The 24,055-nt window shown below is 41.7% G+C and overlaps 1 protein-coding gene across 4 annotated transcripts in view; it reads left to right on the forward strand.

Moving 5' to 3' along the window:
- Positions 1–23,816, forward strand: part of Mdm2 (MDM2 proto-oncogene) — a 28,098-nt gene extending 4,282 nt beyond the window's left edge. For all 4 annotated transcript variants that reach the window (XM_059245164.1, XM_059245166.1, XM_059245163.1 and 1 more), the window contains 9 exons: positions 1,898–1,972; positions 5,578–5,711; positions 6,094–6,143; positions 11,518–11,585; positions 11,907–12,003; positions 13,351–13,499; positions 19,329–19,484; positions 20,220–20,297; positions 21,917–23,816. In XM_059245164.1, the coding sequence (XP_059101147.1) occupies positions 1,898–1,972; positions 5,578–5,711; positions 6,094–6,143; positions 11,518–11,585; positions 11,907–12,003; positions 13,351–13,499; positions 19,329–19,484; positions 20,220–20,297; positions 21,917–22,462 (1,353 nt within the window). In that variant the 3' untranslated portion in view covers positions 22,463–23,816. The remainder of the gene's footprint in view (positions 1–1,897; positions 1,973–5,577; positions 5,712–6,093; positions 6,144–11,517; positions 11,586–11,906; positions 12,004–13,350; positions 13,500–19,328; positions 19,485–20,219; positions 20,298–21,916) is intronic.
- Positions 23,817–24,055: the final 239 nt, after the last annotated feature.

Genomic DNA, 24,055 nt, shown 5'->3' on the forward strand with positions numbered 1-24,055 from the left:
ACCTCTGAGCCATCTCTCCAGCCCCAAACTTTCTTTCAACTTTAGTTGACGCAGTATATTTATTATCCTAGAAGCATTTAACGGTATTTAAAAAGAAACTAAATGCGGTCTAAAGGTAGTATTCACTTTAGTCCTGTTTGTCTTCACGCTTCATCGTGAGGTTGCATTTTAGGCCATGTAGACCAAGAGGGCTGCTAGCACAGTGTGATCTGCAACAGTAGAGCCAGAAAAAAAATAGCTGTCTTGTTAGAGAAAGACAGCTAAGTGGCAAGGGGCACTGGCCACTCCTCAGTGGACCCCCACGTGCTGGCTCACAGCCATCTGTAGCTCCAGTTCTAGGGGATTGGACACTCTTTTCTGGCCTCCCTGGGGACCAAGGACACAAGTGGTGCACAGAAGTACATGCAGATAAAACATCCAATGCATAAAACCAAGTGAAACAGAAGGCTGTCGTTATTGGCACCCAGTAGTTCCAGAACACAAGCTAAGAGGAACCATGACCATTAAAGCTGTGAAGAGCAGGAGCATCTTCAGAGTAGTGCATGACTGATGGTAAGAAACTTTGAGTTCAGTGCCACTTTATCATGGTGCTCCTTGCTAGTACTCCACTGGTGGGTGTTGGCTGCCAGGCTGGGCTCCCGAGCAGCTCTGTGGTTCACAGCTTGCTAGTTAGGTGGTAGTTGTCTTTTTTTTTTTTTTAAAGGATTTTTATTTTATGTGTATGATGTTTTGCCTCCATTTGTGTATGTGTACCATATGGATGCCTGGTGCCCACAGAAGCCAGAAGAGGGTGTCAGATCCCTTATAACTCAAGTTACAGATGGTTTTGATCTACCATGTGGGTAGTGGGAACCAAACCCAAGGCCTCTGTAAGAGCAGTAAGTGCTCTTAACCTCTAAGCTATCTCTTTAGCCCCACCAATTACCATCTTACCACTGGGAAAACTAGATTAGAGACCGACAAACTGTAGCTTCTGGTAAAATTTGACCTGTCTTTGTAAATAACATTATATATTCACTTCTATAGTTCATATAGTACTTTGCTTTAAATTGGCTAGGTATGGAAAAAATTCCTTATGGCTCTTCTGGTCTTATTGGCATGCTCTTTAAATAAAGGTCCTATGTCTTTTTTGATGTCAATGTCTAGCCTTTTTGAGTGCATTGTAAAAGATTGTAAGTGGGTGCTTGAGGTGTACATCACATAGGAAGAAAATACTGAGCTGTAGTTGAGGGAGATGAATTGTAGTCTTTGAAGTGCTCCTTACCTCTTTGGCTTGGATTTGTTGTGTAGCAGTCAGGAATCTTGGCGTGTAATAGGTTGGTGATGGCTTTAGTCCTAGAGATGTAGTCTCTTCTCCTTCATTCTGTAAGTTTCTGTACAGTACACTAGGCATACTGGATCTCCACTAGATTTTGTTAGTAAACAGATGATAGAGCTGGAGAAGAAAATAGCATCATACTCCTGTATGTGCAGGCCCTGCAGAAGCCAGCAGAAGACGTGATCACCTGGAACGAACTGGAGTTTAGACAGTTGTGAGGTGCCTGATGGTGGGTGCTAGGAACTGAACTTGGGTCCTCTGCAAAAGCAGCGAGTGCTGTTAATCTCTGAGCCTCTTGATACTGTTTTTTGATCACAACTAATAGTATTTAATGATTTCATGATAATTGCATAATAGCTTTTTCCAAAGCATTTTTCCTCCTTTTTGGTGATGTGTGCTATTCTGTTTATGAAGTCTATTGCACTTGGTGTAAAACCCAACTTTTTGAGGTCTGACTTTGTAACAAGTTGTCAAACACAGTATTTGCTGCCTTTATTGAGCTTCTTTCTGGACAGACTTGCAGGGCTTATACTGTAGAGTGCTTTCGCGGGTGTTAACAACAGCTCTTTTCTTTCACAGGTGAGACCAAAACCATTGCTTTTGAAGTTGTTACAGTCTGTCGGTGCCCAAAAAGATACTTATACTATGAAAGAGGTAAGCAGAGCTGAGAGGTGGAGAACTGATGTCGTAATAACATTCAGCGCTTTTCAAGTTCGTGGGTGACATTGGTCATATCGAAAGATTTTGTAATAAGCAGGGACATGGTTTTGTGGCCATTTGAACTGTTTTGAAGCTAAAAATACTAATTTGTGGACTTTCTTTTTTAGAGACAAGGTCTCTCTATGTAGCTCTTGATTATCCTGGAAATTGCTATGTAGACCAGACTGGCCTCGAACTCCCAGTGATCCGCCTGCCTCTGCCCCTGCGTGCTGGGATTTAAGGTGTGTGTCACCACACTCAGCATTGTGTTTCATTTTTTTAACTAGAAACCCAAACTGAAAGAGGTACTATAGAATTCTTGGCGTTTTTGTGCTGTGAACTCATTTGGCAAACTGGTTAAAGTCTCAGATCTGTAACTTCTCAGAATTATTTAAATACATATTAGTAAGCAAATTTGTGATGATACACTTTTTACTTAGTTTTGAAATTTTTTGGTTTTTCGAGAAGACAGGGTTTCTCTGTGTAGCCTTGCGCCTTCCTGGAGTTCGCTCTGTAGACGAGGCTGGCCTCAAACTCACAGAGATCCGCCTGCCTCTGCCTCCCGAGTGCTGGGATTAAAGGCGTGTGCCACCACTGCCTGGCTAGTTTTGAATTCTTAAAGCTGCATTTATTTTGTGTGTATGTGTGTCCGTGCCTGGTGGAGATTAAAGGATGTTGTGAGGGAATCACTTCTTTCCTGCCCTGTCAGTCCTGTGTAATGAAACAAGGGTCATCTGCCTTGGCACCTGCCCAGTGTAACGCCTTCTAGATTAATAAAACACTGGTAGGAAGTTTAATAAATTTGATTTTAATGTAATGAGGAATAAAAGAATATGTTGATGGGTTTGCTTCAGGTATAGCATAGTACAAAAGCATTTTGATGTTTATTGGTGACAAGAATCACTTAGAAATATCATAACTTGTTGCCTATATTCCTAATGGAGGTGAAACTTAAATTTCAGTTCAAATTTTGTGAAAATGAAGATCTCCCCACCTGTTGCATCCAAATTGTTGGATTCTCTAAATTTTTATCCAAGGACTTCTTGGGCATCCCTGAATCCCAGATTGGAACTTGTACTCTAAAGATACATGAGTACAGCATACTGTACTGAAATTCTCTGGTGAGCTGAATCATGAACCTGTGCTCTGTTTCATGGATACAACATTGTATTCTTCTTTATTTTGAAGTTTGTTCATAAAAGTATGGTCTTCAGTGAGTGGCTGGGCACTTGTAGACAGAATTTTAGTGTGAGTGAGATACAAGATTACCTTGTTTACTTAAAAGACTGAAGTTCTATTCTTGTGACAGGCTAGTGGGACAGGAAGAGACTCCCAATTTGTCTTCAGCTATACTGTTAGAAATGTGTCCAAGGATACTTTCTAGAAGGAACCTATTCTTTTTGTCCCACTGCCTGTCAGCAGTGTTCATGACTCATGGACATGTAAGAACATTCCTTTAAGATTGACTCCTGCTGCACTACTAAGTCACTTAAGCGTTAAGTGATGGTTTTTAGGGACATTAACTTTGGATTGACCTTTATAAAATTAGTTAAGGAAACAAAGTATGACTTTAGTAGTAGATAGAATAGAAAATAGATCAAGGCCATCAAAAAGATGTAGGGTGCTTGTACTGAGCTGTATGCATGGCTCAGTGGTCTTCCTCTGCTCTCTGCAGAGCATTGGCTTTAGGACCCTGCCTTCCAAGTCCCTTACTTAAAAAATGAAACTTTTACTGGCTGATGGTGTTGCACACCTATAATCCCAGCACTTGGGAGGCAGAGGCAGGCAGATCCTTGTGAGTTGAAGCCATCCTGCTCTACAAAGTGAGTTCCAGGACAGCCATGGCGGTTACATAGAGAAACCCTGTCTCCAGAAACTTTTTTGTTGTTTTGTTTGTTTTTCAAGACAGGGTTTCTCAGTGTAGTTTTGGTGCTTGTCCTGGATCTTGCTCTGTAGACCAGGCTGGCCTCGAACTCACAGAAATCCTGCCTGGCTCTGCCTCTTGAGTGCTGGGATTAAAGGTGTGCGGCACCACTGCCCGGGTACATAAAGAAATTTTTTATGTAATGTATGTACAACCTCCCTTATACTTTAAGTTGTCTCTAGATTACCTATAATACATGATAATACAAAGTTGTTAATACTGTATTATTTGAGGAGTATTGACAAGGAGAAGCATTTCCATGTTTAGGACAGACCCCTGGAGTATTTTAGACCCAGAGTTGGATGGACCATGGAGGTGGGACTTAGGGCTGTTTATATTGTCTGTACCAGTTTTCAGTTACAAGCTCTTTATCCTGGGGCTCTTGAAAAAGCAGTGGACACCTGTATGGGATAGTAGAAAGTGCACTGGAATAGGTCTCCGTCCTAGGGGGTTTCCTCAGGTGTCAGACCAAGGGGCACCCTCTTGGTTTCCGTACAGTGCTCAGTTCTGTGGGCTGTCAGGATGACGAGACTACTGACAGAACTCGCTGTGCCCTGCAGAATGCTTACCGATGTTGTGATGGGCTGCTTTTGGGATAACAAAGTATGTGCCTGAAGCTGACTTAATGGCACACGTGGACTATAACTTACAGTATATTACCATGGACTGTGTAGAAAGATTCATAACTTTGAGAATACTCCATTGGGAGATGTCATTGAGGATTTTCCTGATCCTCTGTGATGACTTTAGAGCTGTTGAAGAATATATTTGTGACATTTGTCATTGCTCTAATTCACCGCTGTGTTTCAGTTGATTTTTTTTTCCTTCAATTTTTTGCATTTTTTTTGCCTCTTTTTCCTTTCCTAGTATGTTAGTATCTAGATTTCTAGGAAGAATTATTAAAGTTTATGAAAAAAAAGAAAAGAAAAGCAAGAAACACATTCAAGTAATGTGGAGAAACAGTTACTTCTATTTTCATCAACTTAAAGGGAAAGTGTTTTGGTTTTTCGAGACAGGGTTTCTCTGGGTAGTTTTGGTGCCTGTCCTAGATCTCGATCTATAGACCAAGCTGGCCTCGAACTCACAGATCAGCCTGGATCTGCCTCCTGAGTGCTAGCATCATAGGAGTGCGCAACCACTGCCCGGCAAAAGGAAAGTGTTTTAAATGGGTGGTGGTGGCACATGCTTTTAATCCCAGCTCTTTTTTTTTTTTTTTTAAAGATTTATTTATTTATTATGTATACAGGAGAGGGCGCCAGATCTGATTACGAATGGTTGTGAGCCACCATGTGGTTGCTGGGAATTGAACTCAGGACCTCTGGAAGAGCAGTCAGTGCTCTTAACCTCTGAGCCATCTCTCCAGCCCCTAATCCTAGCTCTTAAGAGGCAGAGGCAGGCGGATCTCTGTGAGTTTGAGGCCAGCCTGGCCTACAAAGCGAGATCCAGGATAGCCAGGACTACACAGAGAAACCCTGTCTCAAAACAAAAAAAGTGTTTAAAAGAGGTTCTAAATACAAAATGTTGGTCTTATACATGATTGTGGATATGGTGGTTGTTTAGATAAGTGGGGTATTTCTCAATGTATGTAAAATTGATACTTAGTTTTAATACTTAGAAACCGTTATTTCTATTTCAGATTATATTTTATCTTGGCCAGTATATTATGACTAAACGATTATATGATGAGAAGCAGCAACATATTGTGTATTGTTCAAATGATCTTCTAGGAGATTTGTTTGGAGTGCCAAGCTTCTCTGTGAAAGAGCACAGGTAAATTAATCAGTAAAGCTGCAGCTCCTCTCCATCTCTGTCCTTCTGTCAGAGACAAACTGTAGCCTTGTATACAAAATGCTCTACTGCAGTTAACACTCCTGGCCCTGACGTTTGTTTGTTTTTTTGGTGGGAGCGGGTATATTGTTTGGGAACCTGAACTCTGGAATCTTAAAAATCTGTTTGTTTGTTTGTTTTTAATTGTGCATGTGCCACTCACTGTGAGTGGGGGGTTCCAGAGACAGCATTGAGGAGTCAAACTCGGGTCACCAGGCCTGACTTCTTTTTGAGAGCAGTCCAGTCAAGTTGTGTGGGTGTGTAAGTGGATATAACTTATTCCAGTTATAGGTTCTCTAGTTATAATTTTTCTTTTTCTTACAAGGAAAATATATACAATGATCTACAGAAACTTGGTGGTCGTAAGTCAGCAAGGTAAGTTAATTTTGAATAATATGAAAATACTGTAATTTTAAAGACAATTCTTTTTGATTCAGGGTCTCATGTATCCTAGTCTAACCTCAAACTCACTATGTAGCTGAGAACCCTGGAGCTTTTAAATGTGTGTATATGTGCTATGTGTCTGGGATGGGACACAGGTACCATGATGCACATAACAATTTTGCAGAGTTCTCTTTATGTGGGTTCTAGAGATCCAGCTCAGATCTTGAGGCATACATGCACACCCTTCGACCTTGTGAACCGCCTTGCCAGTTCTTACAACAGTTTGAGGACTTGAGGTATACTTAGTGATAGAGTGCTTTCCTGCCGTGTGTGCAGTTCTAGCTTGAATCCTTAGCACTGTAAAGTAAAAATGCAAAGCAAAACATCAGAGACATTGTTACTGATGTGGATTTTGTGTTTCGTATTTCTGGTTCTCTGAATTTTTAGTCAGCTCTTTCAGTGCCCACTAATTTTTTTGTAAATTATTGCTTATTTTCATATGTGTAAGTGTTTTGTATGTCTGTGTACCATCTGTGTGCAGTGCCTCTGAGGACAGAAGGGACCATCATCTCCTGGAACTGGATTAGAGATGGTTGTGTTGGTGCTGGGAATTGGATCCAGATTCTCTGGAATAGTAACCAGTGCTCTTAACCAGAGCCATATTTTCAGCCTCTATTTACTTTTTTGTTTTGAGATTAGATCTCTCTGTAAATTATCCAGGCTGGTTTGGAACTCGGTCTTCCTGCTCCCCTCCAAGTAGCTGGGATTAGAGCCCCTGTGGCATTCATTTATTTATTCAGCACTGCTGGGAATTGAACACAGGGACTCATCTGTGCTTGGAAAGTGTTGTACTAGTTAGCTGCCTCAGCAGCCCTTTGGTTCGTTCTCATTCTTTTTTTAAAAATTAAAAACAAGCTGGGCAGTGGTGGCATGTGTCTTTAATCCCAGCACTTGGGAGGCAGAGGCAGGTGGATCTCTTGAGAGTTCATGGCCAGCCTGGTCTACAGAGCAAGTTCCAGGACAGCTAGGGTTGTTACACAGAGAAACCCTGTCTTGAAAAAACCAAAACCAAACAAATAAATTGAAAACGGCTCTTTTCATGTTACATGTAGGGGTGTTTTGCCTGTATGTATGTCTGTGCATCCCTTGTGTGCAGTGCTCACAGAGACCAGAAGAAGGGCATTGATCTCCTAGGACTGGAGTTAGACTGTTGTGAATGAGCTGCTACCTCTTGGAAGAACGTCTAGTGCTTTTTTTTTTTTTTTTTTTTTTTTTTTTGAGACAGGGTTTCTCTGTGTAGCTTTGCGCCCTGGAACTCACTTTGTAGCCCACGCTGGCCTCGAACTCACAGAGATCCGCCTGGCTCTGCCTCCTGAGTGCTGGTATTAAAGGTGTGCGCCACCACCGCCCGGCCACGTCTAGTGCTCTTAACCTCCAGAGCCATCACTCCAACCCTCTTGAAAAAAATTTAATTGTGGAGCCTGGTATGGTGACTCATACCTTCAATCTCAGCACTTGGGAGGCAGAGGCAGATGGATCTGTCCAGCCAAGTCTATATAATGAGAACCTATCTCAAAGAAAAAAAAAAAAAAGAAAGAAAAATTATGTGTGTGTCCTTGTATGTGCGTATGTGCACATAAGTGCAGGTGTCCACAGAGGCCAGAGGTGTTGGATTCCACGTGACGTGAGTGCTGAGAAAGGGAACTTAGCTCTGCTCCAGAATGTGCTTTTACCCACCGAGCCATCTCTCCAGTCCCATGATACTCCTTTAAAACAAAACAAGCAAACCCACATTTGTTTGTGTGTGTATGAGCACTTCTGTGTGCTCAGTGTGCATTGTCAAATGACGACGTGAGGGAGTTGGTTCTCTTTCCATCATGTATAAACTTGAGTAGGAAATGCATGTCAACTGAAACTGTAGTATGAAAAGTGTAATCAACAATGTGTGATACAAAGTTGAATGCCTGTTTATGTCTGTTGAAACCTTGAGTTATCAGTTAGGATGTCTTTTGAAAAATAGACGGTGTTAAAGGCTCCCTGGTAGAAGTGTGGTCGGACCTTGAGAAACTGAGGTGTTCGGGACCTAGGTAGGCCCTTGAAGAGTGAGATCTCATCTGTTCTTGGTCTTTCTCTTGTTTTTGAGTAGACAGACGTTTTCCATTTTTTAGATAAGCAACAGTTTAGCTCTCTACTTGCAGTTCTTTTTTTGTAGTGCTGAGAATTGAACATAGGTCCTCATGTGTGGTTCACCAGCACTCTTGACACTGAGCTACATTCCAGACTGACTTAACTCATTATTTTGGGATGCAGCCTTTTTGAGAATCTAGTAAAGGCATTTGGTTTTCATTCTGTAAAGGCAGAACACATGGAATAAGTATTTTCATAGATACTTTTTTAAAAGAAGGGTCAGTCTTCCTCCTCCTTCCCCCCTCTTCCCCCTCCTTCCTCTCTCCTCTCCCCCTTCCTTCTTCTTTCTCCTCCTCCCTCCTCTCCCCCTCCTTCCTCCCTTCTCCCCCTCTTCCTTCTCCTTCCTCCCTCCTCCCCCTTTTCTTCCTCCTCCTCCTCCTCCTCCTTTCTTCTTCCCTCCTTTCCCCTCTTCCCCTTCCTCCCTCTTTCCCCTCCCCCACCCCTTTTTTTTCAAGACAGGATCTCACTATACATCCCTGGCTAAGCTAGAATTCACTATGTAGACCAGGCAGACCTTGAACTCACAGAGCTCCACCTGTCTCTGCCTCCTAAGTGCTGGGACTAAAGGTGTGGGCCACTATGCCAGGTCCCATAACACATTTTTAACAAGCTTCTTTCCAAGGAAAAAATGCTGATTTGTAGTGGTTGCTGATTTTCATGCTATAAATACTTTTATTTCTACAGTATATAAACACTGAGTTGAGAAGGCTTACATTACCTCCCCAACTTTAAAGATGTTTTGAGACAAGATTCTACTATGTATCTCTTATTATTTTGGAGTTGGTGATCTTCCTTCTTCAGCCTCCCAAGCTCCCTAGGATTATAGGTTTATGCACCACCATATCTGGCTAGTAGTGTATATTTGAATACTGGTAGGTACAGGCTCCAAAACATTATCAAACTTATAAAGGTTATCCTTAAACTATAGCTGCTGTGTTCAGAAGCTTGTTTGGTTTCTAGACTGAATTGACCACTCTCTTGTGATTCACTATTCCATTCTGTAGTCAGTTTATTGTGTTGTGTTATTGCGTATACTACACTATATGTCTGCTTCCTGTGTCCCATTCAGATCGCATACTGCATAGTATAGTATTTTATTAAATTGTTGATTTGGGATTCAATACCAAAATAATGCCTATAAAAAGCACCAGGATCTTACCTTAACCCAGAACAAAGTAATGATTAATTTGGTAACTGAGTCTTTTTTTTTTTTAATGTGAAACAGAGTAGCCAGGCTGGCTTTGAACTTGGGATCTTTTGGCTTCTGCCTCATGAATGTGCTGGGATTACTGGTGACCTCTAAGGCTCTTTATGAAGTCAAATGATGGCACAATCTATTGTTATGGAATCTGTGGCAGCGCTTTGAATTTTCTCAAGTTTCTAATAGTCGTCATTCATTTAAATAACTGACAGATGACTAGAAGAACTAAAGGGTCAGCTGTAAACTACTTACGTTATTTTCATTTTCAGTTTTGTGTTTCAGTTAAAGTCATTTTGAAAATCCTAGATCAGAATTGTCAACCTTGTCATACTTGGTACTTTACTAATTTGTCCTATATCTATTAAATGTACTAAGGCAAATACCCAGGTAACACAGCCTGTCTGTGCACGTATTCAGTTTACAGTCTGTATATTGCCACAGAATGTGAGGGAGTTAAATTGTGGTAACCCATCATTTCAGAGTGCCTGGTCAGTGCTCAGTCATGACTGCTGGTGACGGAAGTGCTTCAGGCTGGCAGTGAAGGGTATTTGGTTATGATTTGGGGTAATTTTGTCCTTCCCAGTTCTGGAATTTTGATGTTTTGAGAGATTGGTCTGTAAAACTAAATGCAAACTATACCTGTCTACCTGAGTGGCTCATTAAAATTCATTATTTTCCAATCTAAATCTTTCACCTTCCTAAAATCATCTCTTGGTGAGTGGTACCACACATGTTTTCATCTAATTAGTCTCTTGGGATTCACTTTATCAGCTCCTTCCACACTACATAGCAAACTCCTGGTCTTTATTTTTTTTTTAAGACAGGGTTTCTCTGTGTGTAACCCTGGCTGTCCTGGAGACCAGGCTGCCTCCTAGGAGTCCTCGTTCATGCCATCACCGCCCAGCTCTAACACCTGGTCTTAACCAGTTCTTATAGTCTTAATGTTTCTCAAGTTGTTTGCTTTCCTCTGTGTTCTATCGGTTGTTTTCCCATACTGGACATTGAGCCCAGGGCCTCACTCATGCTAGTTGAGGCCTCTTCCACTGGATTACCTACAGCTCTTTCCATTTTATTTTGACAGTCTCACTGAATTGCCCGGGCTGGCCTCAAATTTGTAATCCTATCTGAGTCTGCCCAGTAGCTGAGGATGATTGGTGTATGTCATGCCCAATGGTTTGTTTCTATGTAAATTCTACTTTATCAGTGATTTGTTACTCCTTATTTGGGAGTTTTCTGATTGCTCCCTGGGGAGAATAGTTCTATGAGCTAGGAAATCAGCCATATCACCCTTTTAGTGGTGAGAGGTTACAAAATGGCCTTAGGCAAGTTTAAATAACTGCTCAGAAGAAGGACATCTTGTGCTGTTTGACTGAGCACACATGGCTCCTTGCACAATGACCCTGCTTCCGTTCCAGTAAAAATGAATTAGTTTTTAATATTGTGCCACAGAACTGTTTGTGTGTCTGGATTCCTTCTTAGATAGTATTTTTTCTGTCTGGAATGTCTTTTATACACTAGCTTCAGCACAGGCTGTTACAAAATCTGTCCTGGTAGTTCTTTAGTCTCTTTCCCCCACATCTATCAAACAATACTTTGTTTCCTCTGCTAGTACAGCCTCTCCTCGCCCCTCCGCAAGACAGGGTTTCAATGTACAGCCCTGGCTGTCCTGGAACTCACTCTGTAGATCAGGCTGGCCTCCAACTCAGATCTGCCAACTCTGCTTACCTCTGCCTCCCGAGTGCTGGGATTAAAGGTGTGCGCTACCATGCCCAGCATCTGCTAGTATATTATAAAAATGTGCTCATTTTACTTTATAATTCTTGTTTTAAAGTTTCATCTCCAGGTTTTAGCATGCAGATGACACTCGGGACATACATGGTTAATGTTTGTTGAAAGGTTAAATTTTGTACAGGCTGTGTTAGACTGGTGATGTTGAATTCTTGTTCTTGTGTTGAGTCAGTTTTTACTTTCTCTTAGAGCCTGCAGACTCCGGCACATCCATGAGTGAGAGCAGGTGTCAACCTGAAGGTGGCAGTGATTGGAAGGTAATGGTTAAATAAGTTTCCTTTTTAAAATTTCTATTTGTGTGTATTGTCTGTGAGCGTGTGAGCGTGTGTGCGTGTGTGCGTGTGTGCGTGTGCATCCTCGGGCCAGAGGAGGATGTCAGGTCACCTGGAGCTGCCCCAGACATGAGTGGTGGGAACCGAAAGTCATCCAGGCAAGAGCAGCAAAGGTCTTAACCTCTGAGCCATCTCTCCTCCTCATGACAAGCAGTTCTTGAGAGCTGGAGGGTTGTATAAAACAGGATGTGGAGAAGCCTGGGCTGTGTGTTTACTTTCATGTTTCATGTTTTCATGTGTGCTTAGGACCCTGTGCAGGAGCCACCGGAAGAGAAGCCTTCCTCTTCAGATCCAGTTTCCAGACCGTCTACCTCATCCAGAAGGAGAGCAATTAGTGAGACAGGTATAGATAGGGAATGTTGGACATATTTAACAGTTGTTGGGGTGTGTGTGTGTGTGTGTGTGTGTGTGTGTGTGTGTGTGTGTATATGTGTGTTGTGTGTGTCTTCCTCTAATGCAGTGCTTCTCAACCTATGGGTCGAGACCCCTGGGGGGTGTCAGACGACCTTTTCACAGGGGTCACCTAAGACCATCGGAAAACACAGATGTGTATGTTATGATTCCTAACAGTAGTAAAATTACAGTTATGAAGTAGCTACAACGAGAATTTTATGGTTGGGGGTCACCACACCGTGAGGAAACTGTTAAAGGGTCGCAGCATCAGGAAGGTTGAGAACCGCTGCTCTAGACTCCTAATTTTGGTTCTTTTAATAAAAAAGGAGATGAAGTCTTATTTTCTATTTTACTTTAATTATTTTTTTGGGACAGCATCTCTGTATAGACCAGGCTGGCCTCAAACTCAGATTCACCTGTCTCTGCCTCCCAGGTGTTAAGAATTAAAGGCATTAGGTATGCGCCACCATACCTAGCATAGTCATATTTTTAAAGCTTAGTGTTGACAGAAAAAGCTCTAGAAGGATTAAATTTATTGTAACTTGTGGAGGTAAAGTTCAGAAAAAAGATTGGAAGCTCTTTTTTTTTTAAAGATTTATTTATTATGTACACAGTGTTCTGTCTGCATGTATCCCTGCAGGCCAGAAGAGGGCACCAGATCTCATTACAGATGGTTGTGAGCCACCATATGGTTGCTGGGAATTGAACTCAGGACCTCTGGAAGAGCAGTCAATGCTCTGAGCCATCTCTCCAGCCCGCCTTTTTTTTTTTTTAAACTTTATTGGTGTTTTGCCTGTATGTATGACTGTGTGAGGATGTTGGATCTTGCAGTTACAGACAGTTGTGAGCTGCCATGTGGGTGTTGGGGATTGAACCCAGGTTCTCTGGAAGAGCAGTCAGTGCTCTTAACCACTGAGCCATCTCTCTGGCCCCAAAGATTTGAAGCTTTGAAGTGTACTTAGTTGGACAGATCCAGTGGAACATTTGACTTTTGGAATATAAATGGTTGACTTTCTGTTCAAATTAATTGAAATTAAATTTTGTAGCCAGGTGGCAGTGGCGCACGCCTTTAATCCCAGCACTTGGGAGGCAGAGCCAGGTGGATCTTTGTGAGTTCGAGGCCAGCCTGGTCTAGAGTGAGATCCAGGAAAGGCACCAAAACTACACAGAGAAACTCTGTCTCGAAAAAACAAACAAACAAACAAATGTTACAAATAGATAAATAGGTACTGAAGACATTGCAGTTTCTAAATCAGCCACGGTACAAGGATTTAACTACTGTTTTCCCTTAATATAGAAGAAAACGCAGATGAACTACCTGGTGAGCGACAGAGGAAGCGCCATAGGTCCCTCTCCTTTGATGAAAGCCTGGCTCTGTGTGTGCTGAGGGAGATATGCTGTGAAAGAAGCAGCAGCAGTGAGTCCACAGAGACCCCCTCAAACCAGGTAGGCCTCTGGTGTTGATGATTTAGAAGTTATCTTATTTGTTTTATTTTTTATTTATTATGTATGTTTTTGGGAGACAGAGTTTCTCTGCAACAGCTCTGGCTGTCCTGGAACTTGGTTTGTAGACCAGGCTGGCCTTGAACTTAGAGAGATCTGCCTGTCTCTGCCTCCCAAGTGCTGGGGTTAAGGCGTGCACCACCACCACCAGGCTTATTTTTTTATGTAAGGGTTTTGTCAGCTAGAATGTTTCACATGCATGCAATGCCCTGGAGGCCAGAAGAGGGCGGTGAATCCCCTGGACTGTAGTATGGATGGTTGTGAGCCTGTCTGGGTGCAGGGAATGGAACCTGGGTCATCTGCAAGAGCAACAAATGCTCTAAACCCCTGAGTCATCTCTCCAGTCCTGTGTTTTGGTTTTAAATTAGAAAAAAAAAAAAAAGGTTTTTAAAAAATTAAAGTCCTAATAAGCTTATAAATAGAATGCCTGTTACAGGAATTCTGTCACTGGTTCACTAGCCAATTGAGAAGAGCCTTTTGGTCCAAGCAGCGGGTTATTCATTGGGGATGGGTGTGACCGAGAGAGGAAGCAGAGCAGAGGGATGCTCATCCTTGGTGAGCCAGGAAGCGGTGGTGATGGGGCTTTTTCAGCAATGGCTTGCCACCTACTTCAGGTTTTTATCTTACAGTTGTTCTTTAGTTTTATAATAAATAAACATGTATCAATAACAAATGCCCATGTTTGATAGATTGTTGCTGAACACAGTGGTAAATTGTAATTTTAAAGCTACATAGAGCTCCCTGCTTGTACCTCTAGGTTTGGAGATAGAGGTCGGAGATTAGAGTAGCCCTGCTCCTGGAAAAATGAATACAGATTCCATCATTACTGATGTCATCTCAATGTGAGAGAACCTTTGTGGACTCCTGTACTAGTAGTCAGCTCAAGTGTGCTGGAGTATACAGTCATCTGAACATATAGAAGTGACTTTTTAAATACAAGAAGGAGCCTGGAAATTCAGCTCAGTCATGTACTGTAGACATCTAAGGCAAGTTTGCTTTCCTTGCCAAGGATCAAACACAGCACATGCTAGGCAAGCACTACCATTGTATACCCCTGACCCTACTTGAATATTTAAAGACAGGGATTCACTGTAACCCTGGCTGGCCTGGAAATTGCTGTGGAAACTTCATGTGTCCCACTAAAGACGGCTTTCAAAGTTGGGAAGTTTAGCTTAGTTGGAGCTCTATACCAGTAAAGACAGTACCGGTACTCACTGTCCATGTGTAAACCTACGTTTCACAGAGCTGATTAATAAATAGGCCTCTGATTTCTAGATCTGTGTATGACAGAAATTAAACTCAGACCATGCTGATTTATTTGTTCAAAGTTGAGCTGCAATAAAAGTCCCGTCCCGTCCCCCCCCCCCCCCGTTCCCCCCCCCCCCGTCCCCCCCCCCCCCGTCCCCCCCCCCCCCCCCCCCCCCCGCGAGGGGTGGGGAGAGGTGGAGACTGGAGAGATAGTCAGTAGTGAAGAACACTTGCTGCTTTTCCAGAGGACCTAAGTTCAATTTCCAGCATCCATGTTGTGGCTAACAATCATCTGTAACCACGGTTCCAGAGGATCAGATGACCTTGTCTGACTTCTGTAGGCACCGAGCATACACATGGCACATGTACATACGTGCAGGCAAAACACCCGTACACAAAAAATAACAACGAAGACAAATTTTTAAAAGAGTGATTTGTTTTTTTGTTTTTTTGTTTTTTTTATTTTTATTTTTAAATGTAGTTTTGGACATTGAACTATGCCCCCAACCCAGGGCCTTCCACATGCTGGGCAAACCTCTATTTAGCTGTAAGGATGCTTAACCCTTTAAAATATTTTTTTAAAAAAAGTGCATCGTTGGTGTATTAGTTTCTTTTTTGTTGCTGTGATAAAATATCATGACTAAGGCAACTTACTCAAGAAGGAGCTTATTTTGGCTTACCATTCCAGAGGGGTACGGATCCATCATGGTGGGGAGGTGTGGCAGGAGGTAGGCATGGTTTTTGGAGCAGGAAGTTGAGAATTTGCATCCTTAACAACAAGCATGAAGCAGAAAGACTAAACTGGAAATTGGCAAGGCTTTTTAAATCTCAAAGCTCTCCCTCAGTGACGTACTTGCAGTAAGGCTGCACCTCCTCAGCCTTCCCAAACAGTGCCACCCACTGGGTACCAAGTAATCAAATGCCCAGGACTGTTGGAGACGTCTCATCCAAACCACCACACTAGTTAATATGGCAGTGTCTCTTGGTCACTGTTTTTAATTCTGTGTGTGAGTGTAGGTACAAGTGAGTGCAGGTGCCCTCAAGTCCAGAAGAGGATGCTAAAGTGGGTGATGGGAATTGAATTGCAAGACTGGTGTGTGTTCTGTGTTCTTTTAACAGCTGAGCTATTCTCCAGCTCCTTTTTTTAAAAAAAATTTTTTATTTAATATTTTTAATTCTTTGAGAGTTTTCATATGTGTATACAGTGTTTTTAACTGTATTTACCTCCCCCCGTCCCCGTATCTCTTCCCACATGCTTTGGATACAACTTGTTTAGCCATGTGCACATAGGTGGTGGGTCTTTGATTGGAGCACACTCCTGAAGACAGTCACCCTCTTGCCCTTTCCCCAGAAGCCATCGACTGCTAGTAGTTCCTCAGTGAGGTGTTAGGGCCTGTGAGCCCCCACCCCATGCATGCTGGACTGTTGACCAGCTTCACTTTCGACAGGCAGCCACAGTCCTCAGTACGTGGTGCATAGACTGTGTCAAGTCCAGAGACGCTGTTCCCAACTCTTCCCCCCAACCTTTGACTCTCAAAATCTTTCTACCCTCCTTCCTATGTTCTTCAATCTCAGAGTGTCTCTGTCTCTGTGTGTGTGTGTGTGTGTGTATTCTTATAAAAATCAAGTTAAAAATTTAATTAAGCTTAAATTTCTTAAATGAGAATGCTTTTAATAGGACTATTTTTTTTTGCTTTGTTTTAACTTCCCTTATATTTGAATGTTAATCTCAGCAGTCTCACTGTCCATTTACAGGAAAAACTATAGTTAAATAATTTGTTAAAGGTTCCTACAACTAAACACATTTGAAATAAGACAAAACATTTTTAAAAATTTTTTATTTTATGTGCATTGGTGTTTTACTTGAATGTATGTCTGTGTGAGGGTGTCAAATCTTAGAGTTACAGACAGTTGCGAGCTGCCATGTGGGTGCTGGGAAATTGAACTTGGGTCTTATGGAAGAGCAGCCAGTGCTCTTCACAGCTGAGCCATTTCTCCAGCTCTGACAAAACATATTTCTGTGATGCCTTTTTATTTCTGTGTTGCCCCTTAGCTCACACTTTTCAAAACAACTTGTTTTTTCGTTTTTTTGGTTTTTGGTTTTTTTTGGGTGGGGGCAGGGGTTGGATTTGAGACAGGGTTTCTCTGTGTAGCCCTGACTGTCCTAGAACTCTCTTTGTAGACCAGGCTGGCCTCAAACTCAGAGAGATCCACCTGCTTCTGTCTCCCAAGTACTGAGATTAAAGGTGTGTACCACCACCACCACCACCTGGCTTCAAAATGGCTTTTGACATTGCATTTGAAAAAAACATTTGTGTATGTGTGTGGGTGTTTATGTCTGCCACAGTGCATTTGTGAGAGTGTAAGGAGGACAGAGGACAGCTTGAGGAAATCGATTTCTTCCTTTCACCATGTGGGTTCCAGGGATAGAGAACTCAGCACCTCAGTCTTGGCATCGTTACCCATGAGCCGTCTCTGGCTCCCAACAGTGTTGCAGTTTTCATGATACTGTAGAACCAAAGGGTTGTCAAATACCATAGAGTGAACCTTTTAGTTCTGGTCTGCTTTGGTCCCTGTTAGGTCGTCTTTTTTTTTTTTTTTTTTTTAAAGATTTATTTATTGTGTATGTGTTCGGTCTGCGTCTATGCCTGCAGGCCAGGAGAGGGCACCAGATATTACAGATGGTTGTGAGCCACCGTGTGATGCTGGGAATTTAACTTAGGATGTCTGGAAGAGCAGCCAGTGCTCTTAACCTCTAAGCCATCTCTCCAGCCCCGTTAGGTCTTCTTTTTTGTTTTTTGTTTTTCGAGACAGGGTTTCTCTGTAGTTTTGGAGCCTGTCCTGGATCTTGCGCTGTAGACCAGGCTGGCCTCAAACTCAGAGATCCCGCCTGGCTCTGCCTCCCGAGTGCTGGGATTAAAGGCGTGCGCCACCACCGCCCGGCCTGTTAGGTCTTCTTAATGTGGAAAAGCAACGGTAGATGTGTAGCACACACAGGCATGGCTTTGTTCAGGAGAGTCATTTATAAAGATACACTGGTGTTACGATACAGCTTGCAGAGCACTGCTGCAGGAAGTAGGTCTGATACCAGAGAGTTGAGTGGAGTGAAGGAACACTGTTGGGTCACTAGAGATGTGACTGACTGTCTTAACCTGTGTCAGTGGGATCTCTCTAGGAGTTAGAGCTAGTTCTTGATGAGTTGCTTTTTCTACTGTTTTATCAACATCACTTTAAGTCTTCACTTAGAAATTTGTAAAATAATATACTTTTTGTGGATTATATTAATTCAGACTCCTTTCATATTTCAAGGGACCGTATTCTCTAGAAGTTAAATGATGTGTCTGAAGTTCAACAGCTTTTGACATCACATTGAGAATGCCTGTATTCTGACTCAGAGTCTTGCATTTTTCTCAGTTATAGATTAGGATCCAGTTTCTGATCAATTTAGTGTAGAATTTGAAGTTGAATCTCTTTTTTTATGTTGTTTTGAGACTGGGTCTCTCTATTTAGTCCTGGCTCTTGGCTGTCCTCTGTAGACCAGGCTGGTCTTGAACTCACAGAGATCCTCTTGCCTCTTCCTCTGCTTCCCAAGTGCTGGGATTAAAGGTGTGTCTCACCATACCCAGCCTTGAAGTTGAATCTCTTGATTCAGAACATTGTAGCCTTGGTATGTGTATGCTTCCTACCCTTAGCATAGACAGACATTAGGTTCTGAAGCTGTGAGTTACTAAATGCTAAAATGAGAGGCTAGTTGAAAATACATAGAATTTTTTTTTTTAAATTTAAAAATGTATCTTGAAGCTTTGCAAATCAAGTTATTCTCAAAATTTATTTCAAAACAAATATACCATTGCTGGGCTGATAGCACAGGCTTTTAATCCCAGCATTCAGGAGCAGAAACAGACAGAGCTCTCCGAGTTAACAACCAAGTATGGTCTACATAACATGTTCTAGGCCATCCAGGGCTACATAGGAAGATCATGTCTCAAAAAACCCAAATACCAGATTTGTATTAGTGTCGTAACTAGCATTCTGGCATGCTAATAGTGTGATTAAGGTCGATCTTAGCCTTCTTGTATTTAATAGGAGAAGTTTGCAGTTATGCTTCATATAATTAATAGGTGTGTATATAATCAATAATCGTATAATTAGGAAAGGTCATTAAACGTGGTATTGTCAGAGAATTAGAAACTCAAATTATCTTAGGGAGGGAAAGTGAGTGTAGGATTATTAGGAAACTAGATCTGGCTGGAGTGTGGTGTTGAGTAGAACAGAAGGTGTGTTTAGCTCTGGGCATTTCATAATGCTAACTTCAATGCTAAGGGCCTTTGGCCTTTTTCCTTCATGTAGTAGAATTTTGAGCAGGGAAGATTCAATATTAATATAATAACCTTGAACCTTAACCTTGAGCCAGTCTGTGCAGCATGAGCAGGAGGAGGAAGTAGTGACACAGGATGAATTTAGGAAGTTCTTATTGAGGCCCAGAGGCAATGTATTTAAGTTCACTTTATTCTTTCTCCATAGGACCTTGATGATGGTGTAAGTGAACATTCAGGTGATTGGTTGGATCAGGATTCGGTTTCTGATCAATTTAGTGTGGAATTTGAAGTTGAGTCTCTTGACTCAGAAGATTACAGCCTGAGTGAAGAAGGGCATGAGCTCTCAGATGAGGATGATGAGGTGGGTTTCTGTGTTCATTAGCTTTTTAATAAGATTGAAGATGTGATACGTTCAGATTCACTTGAAATTCTTGCTTTTTGATTTGTGGATTTAAGGTGAAAGTTTATAGTTTCTTATTGCATGATTTATTATAGTCTCATATTACTATAAACTTAGGCTTTGATGGATAATCTTGTAATGGTCTGCCCACAAACTTCTCCATTTGGTTCTCCCATTCATTCATTCATTCATTCATTCATTCATTCATTCATTTGAGACATGAAGCCCTGGCCATGTAGACCAGACTGGCTTAGAACTCACAGTGATCCACCTGCCTCTGCCTCCAGAGTGCTGGGATCAAAGGCAAGCGCCACCGCTTCTGTCCCTCCATTTTTAATATTAATTTGTTTTTCACAAACATCAAACATGCAGCAAACAGTTGAAAGTGTCAGATAGTATCTGTGTGTCTCTTTGTGGAAGTAACTATACCTTTAACATTTCTAGTTGTTTTCTGGTTAATAACTGAATTTATAAAATAGCTTTTCCTGAATATTTTGTTTGGTTTAAGTGTTTAACAACTCTTGCCATGGTGGGTGAAGAGTTTTCTGTCCTACTTGACTAGAACTGTGTTTGACTTTGCCCTCGGAACTCCTCATGGACAGTTAGTGGCTCAAGTTCTTTGTTTAGGACTTACTAAGAATTCAGCCTTTTTGGTTGAAATGTGGTAAATTGATACTAATGAATTTGTCTTACTAGGTCTATCGAGTCACGGTGTATCAGACAGGAGAAAGTGATGCAGACTCCTTTGAGGGAGATCCTGAAATTTCTTTAGCTGTAAGTATCCAGATACGTCACAGAAATAAAAACACAGCGCTGAGGTCAGAATTGGGAAACTGCTTAATTTACTTCTTTTTTTTTTTTTTTTTTTTAAGATTTATTTATTATGTGTACAGAAGAGGGAGCCAGATCTCATTACAGATGGTTGTGAGCCACCATGTGGTTGCTGGGAATTGAACTCAGGACCTCTGGAAGAGCAGTCAGTGCTCTTAACCTCTGAGCCATCTCTCCAGCCCTTAATTTACTTCTTAAAGTGAGGTGATTTGTACAGTTAAAACATTTAAACTCTTAGGACTTAGAGCATTTTTCTTCTTTGTAATGGGGTCTGTTGCTATATTTGTTTGGTTTTATGGGGTGGAATTTAAACTTGAATGTATTGGACCCCTTGAAACATCCATCCCTGCCTTGTAAGGCCTTTATGTTTGGTTTTGGGGATGAGTGGAAGCCACACTTAGGAATCAAAGAATCAGTATGGGAGGGTATGTAAACTTTACCCCCATTGCTTCTGTATTAGGCTGCTTGTCGGGCAACGTAAACTGGATCTATTTATTCAGGGTACACTAGGAAGTGTCCTCAGGGAAAATTTATCCTTCAGTTTATGCAGGGATATAGGATCTGTTCAGTGATGACTCAGGGATGTGGAGAGTTCGCCTTGCCAGTTGTGTAGAGAGAAGTTCCCATATGGAGGACACACTGAGCAGTTAGAATACAGGAGGACTGACGAGGATGGGCATGTAGTTTGGATTATGGGGAGAACGGCAGATTGTAGCTCCAGTAGTTGACAAGAACTTCTCTTCGGGATAAAAACGGGGTGTTCAGCTGAACTGGCCTTTAGAGCATGTCTTAAGGAATCCTAGTGACTGGTGGGTTGGAAGTGTTTCTCTAGGAAAAGCAGATTTCATCTGGATTTATCATGTAATGTCTAGGCAGTGTTCCAGATTGAGCTTTGAAGGAAGTGGGAACAGACATAAAAACATAGGGAAAATGCTGTGCCAGTTACTTCAACTAAGTGGATAAGCTATGTTTGTCCCAGCCAGATAAGACTTGATAGGTACACGTACCACACTGAGGGTTTGTAACTTTGGGATTTCCAGTATGGAGATCAGTCATGCATTGAAGAGACTTTCCTCAGTGCTGAGCATGGAGCCAGGCCCTTGTGCATAATCAGCAAGTAGTCTGCCCGTGGACTGGTTCCCAGCCTAGCTGGTTCTGTTTCTAAAACCTTTCAAAAAGTAACAGATTTGGGGGGAGTGGCGGGGAGATAGAACTTTTTTTTAGTTTTTTTCTTTTCTTTTCTTTCTTTCTTTCTTTCTTTTTTTTTTAAATCAGTGCTAGGGATTGATCCCAGGCTATAGTCAAAGAAACTAACGTCTGTTATTTTACATAGTTCTCCTTTTTTGTGTGTGTACATGTGGGGAAAGTACCTAAAATCTACTCTCTTAGCTAATTTCTGGTATACAGCATTAACTATATTCCTCATGTTCTTTTTGCCTATCTTATGTAAAACATGAAATGCTGAAAATTGAACTATGTGATATACTTTTCCTCAGGCATATTGAAGCTACTAGCTTCGCTATGACTAGTAACGAAAGGGTTCATGTCTTCTTTTATTGAAGGACTATTGGAAATGCACCTCCTGTGGTGAAATGAATCCCCCGCTTCCACCCCACTGCAACAGATGTTGGACCCTTCGTGAGAATTGGCTTCCCGAAGGGAAAGGGAAAGATAACAGAGAGATCGCTGAAAAAGAAGGCGTAGATGTGCCTGATGGGAAAAAAACTACAGTGAGTGACTCTAAGGAGCCATGCCTTGAGGAAAGTGATGATAAAGAAGGACAAGTCTTCCAGTCACAGGACAGTGAGGACTGTTCCCAGCCATCCACTTCCAGTAGCATCGTGTACGGCAGCCAAGAAGATGTCAAAGAGTTGGAGAAGGAGGAGACACAGAACAGAGGAGAAAGCATGGAATCCGGCTTCTCTCTCAATGCCATTGAACCATGTGTGATTTGCCAAGGGCGGCCTAAAAACGGCTGCATCGTTCATGGCAAAACCGGACATCTCATGTCATGTTTCACATGTGCAAAGAAGCTAAAAAAGAGAAATAAGCCCTGCCCCGTGTGCAGACAACCAATTCAAATGATTGTGCTAACTTATTTCAACTAACCCTGCCCACAACAATAGAATTATATATTTCTAACTATATAATCCCCCCAAATTAGACAACATGTGTTTTATTTTTATTTGCATTTATTTTTATCTACACTAAAGCGAGAAAAGTGTCTCAGTCCACTTAAACTTTGTTGTATAATTGATCTCCTTGAGGGTATGAATAGTGACTGTTTCCTTCTTTTAGGAAAACTTCACTTGATTATATTTTACATTTGGGTTTTAATGTACTCTGCATTGGCTGTGTGGCTCCTTTTTCATTTTCCTTATGTTTAAAGTAATTTCCACTTGGAAGGACGGTTGGAAGTGAAATGTGTCCTCTCCAGCTGCAAATGATGATGGGCCCTTTCTGAGGATTGACTACATTAGAAGCATTTGATTTCCTTTTTTCCCTCTGTTAATAAAGAACATTTAATTTATTTAGTACCTCTCATGTAAGGAGTTAGAAGCTGTGTGAATGATCAAATATTTAAGTTATTGAAATTCTGAAACTCCTTAGTTCTCTAGTGGCTGTGGGCTGTGGGTTGGAGAGATAACTCTCTTGGTAAGGCACTTGCTTGTGTAAGCCTGATGATGTAAATTTGATCTCTGGAGCCCCCAAAAAGGGGAAGAAGGGAACAAGTTCCACAAAGTTGTCCTCTGATAACCACACGTGCCCTGTGTGCACACAATTTTTTTTAAAGGTACGAGTTGTATCTGGTGGTATGTAAGTAAAAAACATGCACCGTATTTTCAAGTGTGTTGTCATACGGAGTAGACAGATGATGCACTGATCTCTCAGGCGGAGAATTCTGAGGCCCTTAGAAGCACCTCCTTGGACTTAGCCCCATAGTTCCCGATGTTGCCTAAGTTTCAGGCTGTACTTAGGCTAGATGTAGAAACCATTCAGCAGAAAGACTAATTCAGAACATGGGTAAAGAGAACTCATTTTAAAACATGCGTAGTATTTTAAAATGACTTCTCCATGTAGATTAACCTCTTGATTCATAATAAGAATCTTTCCCTTTGCTTGAAGGGCTGTGTATAGAAAGGGCTCAAGTATAGGAAAATAAAATCCTCTGGACTATAAGTTCAGAGTAACCAAAGGTAGTTTTGTGCTAACCTCGTTGATGGAAGCATCAGAAACGGGAAACACTCCTTGATGAAGTATCTGTCTCATAAGTAGGAGAATGGCAGGAGCGACTGCTTCAGCTTTGGCTCCTGTGACTCAGTGAAGCTTCACTCTATCAATTTGTAATACAGAAATGACATCCTTGGGGAATACCAGTTTCCAAATGTTTATTTAGGTGTGGTATACATTATTTATTTGCAAATAAATGATTTATTAAATATCTAAAGAATTGTTTCAAGAGCTTCATTGTCTTATATATTTTTCATAACAGTCTACATGGCTAACAAATCTTGACGTCTCTGCGTACGTGTGTACGTTGGCTGTATCTTCCCTCTTCGCCGAGGGAGCTGGATGCTGTCTGGAGCCAGCAGGACACTGAGTAAGAAGTAATGCTGCAGTTGAGCAAGGCATGAATGAGTGCTGTGGGGTCATCAAGTGGCAGGCTGGCTCAAGTAGTGTTTTGCTTGGTTGTTGTGAAT

Source organism: Peromyscus eremicus, chromosome 18, assembly GCF_949786415.1.
Source record: "Peromyscus eremicus chromosome 18, PerEre_H2_v1, whole genome shotgun sequence".
Classification (NCBI taxonomy): domain Eukaryota; kingdom Metazoa; phylum Chordata; class Mammalia; order Rodentia; family Cricetidae; genus Peromyscus; species Peromyscus eremicus.